Source organism: Bison bison, unplaced genomic scaffold (genome assembly GCF_000754665.1).
Source record: "Bison bison bison isolate TAMUID 2011002044 unplaced genomic scaffold, Bison_UMD1.0 scf7180017864144, whole genome shotgun sequence".
NCBI classification, from domain to species: Eukaryota; Metazoa; Chordata; class Mammalia; order Artiodactyla; family Bovidae; genus Bison; species Bison bison.
The window spans coordinates 1,077,192-1,083,006 of NW_011494716.1; the positions used below are offsets into that span (position 1 = coordinate 1,077,192).

The window sequence follows — 5,815 nt, forward strand, 5'->3', positions numbered from 1 at the left end:
TGGTGGCCACCTGCCGGGCTGGTCGACCCGCCCCAGCCGCAGGCCGGTGCTATACGGGTTCGGGAGCAGAGCAACGTGGGGCATGCCCTGTCTCCCCAGGTACCCGGAGCAGGGGTTGCGGGAAGTGGAGGAGAGCCTAGGGGGTGATGGTCAGGGAAGTGAGGGGCCCCGCGCTGTCAGCAGTGAGAACAGGCAGCCCCAGGTGGGCATCTGCCACACAGGTCATGGGCGACAGAGCCCAGGGCCAGAGGGATCCCTGACCACCTCTGGGAAACTTTTGGAGGAAAAGCAGAGTCCTTGAGCCCTGGCCAGAGCATTGTCTTTTCACGCCCTAAACTCCTTTTTTAAAAAAATAACATACTTACGTGGTTCAAAAGTTGAAAGTTACCGAAAGATCAAGTCTCTTTCCCCCGGGGCCCCGGATGCTCAGCTTCTCCTTCCCAGGCCGTGGTGCCACCGTGTCCCTGGCCGTGCTTCCTTGGGTGTACACGTGGCCTTGACAGCACCAGCGGCGCCCGCTCACTCTCTGAGCTCCTGGCTGAGTGCTCTGCCCAGACACGGCCACTTCTGAGAGCTATGGGGACACCAGGATGCATTCATGCGTGGACATGACCCGGAGCAGATTGTGAGAGGGGCCGAGCCCACATGGCAGGGCTCCGTGGCCTCCTGGGCTGGCACCCCTGTTGGTGCCATGGTTTGTGCTGGGACCAAGGGACCGAGGGGAGCTGGTGGTCCCTGGAAGGAACTCTGGGCCTGGAGGAGTGCCAGCGCCTGGCTTGGAGCTCCTAGGCCAGTTCCTTGGGGTGGGGGCAGAGCGTTTCCACCCTGGCCTTCACCCTGCTCCCCTCTTGTCTACCCCACAGGCTCTCCCAGGCCTCCTACCCGCTCTGAAAACCTGCTGAGCCCTGGCCCAGCCCTGCGTGTGCACACCGGCCTCATGGGCGGCCCTGGTGGCAGCGTTCACTGTGGTCTGTTTTTTCTGCTGCCCCGGGCGCAAGGCCGTGGGAAGGGGCTTCTTCTCTGTGCCCCTCACCAGCCTCCCCCCATCCTCAGCCCATTCCTTCCAGCTCCTTCCTCCAAAGCCAGAATTAACTTCTCAGAGGGAGGAACCCAAGTGTTACGGACACACTTGACCCTAAAGACACAGGAGCCTGAAAAAAACAAGGGGTCGAATACCGGGAATGCCAGCCCCTCGTCCAGAGCCAGCCCCCAGAGGCCCGGGAGCAGGGAGCAATCTGATCCCTCTACCTGGGGCTGGGGCTCCTGGGGGACAGCCAGAGAGGCCCCTCACCCACACTCTGAGCTCCGACTCTCAGGCTCTGCTCCCCACATGGGCCTCAGGATAACGGGCTGGATGCTCACACCCCCACCAGGAGGATGAGTCCTCCCACGGGCTGGCTTCATTCTGTCCCAGGTGACCGGAGCTGCCCGGCCGACGGTGGACGTGCCATTCACCTGAGCTGCTGTGGGGAGCCAGGTTGAGGACGTGTGCCGATAAGGATCCCCAGGGTCCATGCCCCCCTCCCCCGCCCCCAGGCTCCCAGCCCCTTGAGCTGCAGCTCTGAGGCCTGGCCAGATACAAAGGGGACAGAGGACGATGCTGCACACTGCGTTGACCAAGTGAGACCCAGCCTTTGAGGCTGGGGGCAGTCACGTGCCTTGTGATCCCTCCGCCTCTGGAGCAGAGACTCTGAGGGGAGTGTGCACGGATCCCCTAGAGCTGCTCGCTGCCCGCCCTGCCTTCTGGAGCAGACGGGGTGGTGCAGAGTTGTGCTTGGCCCAAGAGCTGGAGAGGGAACAGGGCAGGTGGGGCTGCGTGACCGCGTCCTTCCCTCCCTTGGAACTTCCAAGCCTGGGGGCTCCCGGGATGAAGGGCATCTGGGCAGGAGGGCTTCAGCCTCCCCTCCTCCGAGCTGACATCAGCTTCACGCTGAGGCCCAGCTAGGTGTCCTCCCTAATCTGAATCAACAATGACCATGTAATTTTTTTTTTTTTTCCCGGCCCTTGGGGTAAGGGAAGAGTCTTCCAGAATGTTCTGCCTTGGACATTGGTAATGAGCTCAGAGGCCTTGCCCTGCCCCTCCATCCCGCCCCCTAATCATTGCAGTGTCCAGCCCAGTGTTGAACAGATTGTAGTGTTTCTTCTCATTACAAACAAATAAATAGACTTCAGTTGGTCACATTCGGTCTTTGAAGGCTCTTTGCGCTCCTGGCCCTGCTCCTTGGGCCCACCCCGAGGCTGAGGGCGGCTCAGGAGGTGCCTGTCCCCTGGCAAGTCCCAAAGCCGGCTTCCAGCTCAATGGGCGATTGTTTTTTTTTACAATTCTAGTTGTAACTTCCCCTGCTAAGGAATGTAGCCCTGGAAGAGGCTCTAGAACTGATGGCAAAGCAGTGGTCAGGCGGGGGCTCTGCCTCTGGCCTCGCTGGGGACAGGGGTCATGCCTGTCCCTCCATCAGACAAATGAGGAAAACTGGTTGAGGGGCTGGGAGTTGCCCAGGAGCCACACAGCTGTGAGCAGTGGGCCTGAGAGCCCAGCCTGTGGAAGTCGGGCCCCTCCATAGCCTGGGTGCGTTGTTCCCAAGGGCTGCTCCTCCCCCAGATGGCCCTCCTGCGGGACAGGGCCTGGGGCTGGTGGCCCCGACTTGGACCTTCCCCCACCCCAACCAGGGACCAGCGTCTCCAGAATCTGCCGTCCGAGGATACAGGGATGGGGCAGGGCCTGAGGGAGCCTTCCCTTGTGTCTGGAAGGACGCCCACTGTCCCGACGTCCAGAATGTGCTTGACATCATCACATGTGGTCTGACAGATGCCCATGAGAGGGGCAGGTGGGCCCTGGCCCGGCTCGGGCTGCCGGGACAGGAAGCCAGAGATGGCGAGGAACATGGAGGCAAACCCGGATCCTCCCATCCAGTCTCCACAGGCCAAAGCCCAGTGATGTGGAGCAGGGGGTCTCGGCCAGAGTGATTCTGCCCCCCAGGGGACATGAGGCCACCCAGAGGCTGTGGTTGTGCCACATTCCAGGAGGAGGGCGCTCCTGGAATGCAGTAAATGGAGGCCAGGGACAACACTAGACATCCTACAGCACACAGGATGGCCCCCGAGACAGAGAGCAGCCCAGCCCCAGATGGCAGCAGGGCAGGGTGAGGACCTCCTGGTACAGCAAGCCCATGCCTGGGTGCCTGGAGCCTTGCCCCGCTGGGAGAAGGGCTGTGCCCATTCTGCCTGGAGAGTCAGGGCGGCCAGGGGTCCCCAGGGAGCGTGAACTCCACTGTGGCCTCAGTGGTGGGCGGCGTGGGGCCAGGGCCAACATTTCTGACCAGGTTGGGAACTTGCTTTCCTTCCCAACACCCTCCCTGAACCCGGCCTAACTTTCTCTGTCCTCTGCCCTCTTCACCCAGAACACCATGCCCTGTTGGTAGGCCTGCCCAGACCCTGCCCAACCAGAGGAAGACAGCACCCTCTTCAGGGTGGGAGCACCTCTGATTCTCCTGGGAGGGACACCGAACTTAGCTCTCAGAGCACACATGCCAAGGGGCCGTTTCTCTGACCGAATTGGCCTGACGACAGACAGACCCAGGGACTGAAGCGCAGGCCTTGGCTTTTATTGACATTAGATCTGTAGGCTCCCTGGCCCCTCAGGAGCCCAGCTCTCCACTCCACCTGGCCTCCCCAGTACCCGTGGCTGACGTGAGTTGAAGCAGGCTGCAGGGGCATGCCCCGGCTTCTTTCTTTTTCTCTGTCCCTCTCGTGGGACCTCTTCCTCCTCCCTCCACCCTCAAGCTTTCCCCAGGCTGGCCCAGGCTCTGGTGCTGGGCAGCTGCCCAGGTGTCTCGGTGTGGTGGGGGCTGAGCCCTTCCCCCCGACCCCGAACCTGTCTCCTCCTGCTCCTGGGGCCACCCTCTCCCCTCCTGTCCTGAGCTGGGAGAACCAGCCCTGGCACTTGGATCCCTACAGCCTCTCCAGGCCCCCAGAGCGGGTTCTCTTGCACAAGGGACATGTGGTCTCCTCTGGGGCCCCCCAGGATCTCTTAGGCCTGAGCCCTAAGCCTTCAGGGGAACCAGATTGGGAGGGGGCACCCTTGGCTGGGTCCATGCTGGAACTGGAAGCTGAGGAAAGAGGGAGAGAGAGGAGTCGTTCAGAGGGACCCAGGGGCTGCCAGCCCACTCTGTGACCCTTGAACCTGGCATTCTTCCAAGCCAGAGGGGAGGGGGGCAGTTCTTAAAGAAAACCCCACGGGGGAGGAGAAAGAGGGAGACATGCTTCAAGCAGGAAAGACCCTTCTCTAACTTACACCCCTCACTTTACAAATGGGGAAACTGAGGCACAGCCAGTGGGGGAAAGCAGCCCGAGGTCCCTCATCGAGTGGAGAGCTGGGACAGGTACCCAGGCAGCTCAGGAGTGGAGAGGGACCACCTGGGTCCGTCTGAGTGCCTAGCCCACCCCTGCCCTGGGTCTCTCCCTCCTGTCCCTAGCTCTGTGTCACCTGGACAGGCTCACCTGTATTTCCCCGGCTGTCCCTGGGCAGTTGAGCTTCCAGAAGGGCTGAGTGGTGGCTGTTACCTCGGCCCACAGTCCCCTGTGCTAAATCTAGGGGCCAGACCAGGCCCTCGGGCTGTGGCAGGCAGCCCCCGGCCAGGAGCCGCCCCAGCCAGTGGCTCTCACACTGGCCAGCAGGCTGCAGGTGGCCCGGCAGGTAGAGAGCCAGGCCCCGGAGGTGGCGTAGCCGGAAGTTCTTGGGCTTGCTTCCCTGGGCACTGGGGCACTGCTGCTGCTGGGCCCCCAGCCCCCCCTCATAGATATTGGGTGGTGTGTCGGGGGGACTGGTGCGTCCTGGGGCCCAGCTCACTGCATCTGTGGAGGGGAGAGCAGAAGGGTGTGGCCGAGGGGCCCCATTGGCCATGAGGGGAGAACAGTCCCATGATGAGCCCCACCCTGGCCGGCAGAGCCTTAGCTTACCTGTCTGTCATGTGGACTCCGCCCCCTGCCTCCCACCCGCCTCATCCAACTTAGCACTCCTCTCCCTCCTAGCCCACAGGGAGGGCTGAGAAACCTGGTCTCAGCACCAAGACCTTTTCAGGACTTCAGGCTCTTTCTGCCACCCACTATTGTCCCCTGCCCTAAAAAGAGCATTCCAGTGTCCAGGGTCAAGTGGCCTGGACCCGTGGCCATTCCCTTCTCCCAAGCATGCATGTCGCCAGGGCCACCCTGGTGGCTTTGGGCCCAGGTCAGGACAGGAGGGCATCTCTCCTCCTGCCTCTCCTCCCCGCAGCCCGGCACCTTCTCTTATGCGCAGCTCAGAGAACGCACAGACCAAGGCTTCCATGGAGGGCCAGCTGGTGGGGCGGAGCGGCCGGGCCTCCTGTGCAGCAGGGCTCTGCTCTCCGCCACCTAGCAGGCGGGTCTGCAGGGCTCCCTTGGCAACCAGCTCTGTGATGTCACAGGGAAGACTCCCTCATCTCTTGGACCTCCAGGTTTGGCAGGGGATGATGTACAGAGCCGGGGCAGGGTGGTAGGTGGGCAAGGGGATGGGGCAGAACCTTGGGAAGGTCCCTGGTCTCTCTGGCTTGGGACAGGCATGCAAAACAGATTTGGCTCTTGCAGTCTGGGGAGTCACTCCCTGGGGTGACCTCTTGGGGTATCCTTGTCCTCATCAGTGGGTGGAAAATGAACGTTTAGGGACGCAGACATGGTGAGACCTGTATCAGTGCTTTGAGCATGCCAAGAAGGTGGTTCTGGGTGACTGGGCAGGTCCCTTAACTTTTCCATCCATTTTCCCGTGAGTAGGCCATGGAGTATCCTGTGGATTGTACCAAGT

General features: G+C 61.8%; 1 protein-coding gene across 2 annotated transcripts; it reads right to left on the reverse strand.

Annotated features, from left to right (window-relative positions):
• Positions 1 to 2,084: 2,084 nt before the first annotated feature.
• Positions 2,085 to 5,398, reverse strand: LOC104988902 (chromosome unknown open reading frame, human C16orf90). Of its 2 annotated transcripts, XM_010840381.1 has the most exons (3): positions 5,308 to 5,398; positions 4,498 to 4,851; positions 2,085 to 4,106 (listed from the first exon to the last, which is right to left on the reverse strand). In XM_010840381.1, the coding sequence occupies exons 1-3, from the start codon at positions 5,321 to 5,323 to the stop codon at positions 3,949 to 3,951; spliced, it is 528 nt and encodes a 175-aa protein (XP_010838683.1). In that variant the 5' UTR covers positions 5,324 to 5,398; the 3' UTR covers positions 2,085 to 3,948. The 2 variants fall into 2 exon arrangements, with proteins under 2 accessions (XP_010838683.1, XP_010838682.1); XM_010840380.1 differs by lacking the exon at positions 5,308 to 5,398 and having other exon boundaries at positions 4,498 to 5,010.
• Between the last annotated feature and the right edge of the window lie 417 nt (positions 5,399 to 5,815).

Bases quoted from the DNA above. Each gene is read 5' to 3' on its own strand.
- LOC104988902 (XM_010840380.1), bottom strand. From the start codon at position 4,900: ATGGCCAATGGGGCCCCTCGGCCACACCCTTCTGCTCTCCCCTCCACA. The intron at 4,107-4,497 runs GTGAGCCTGTCC...CTCTTTCCTCAG, and splicing joins GGACAGCCGGGGAAATACAG to CTTCCAGTTCCAGCATGGAC.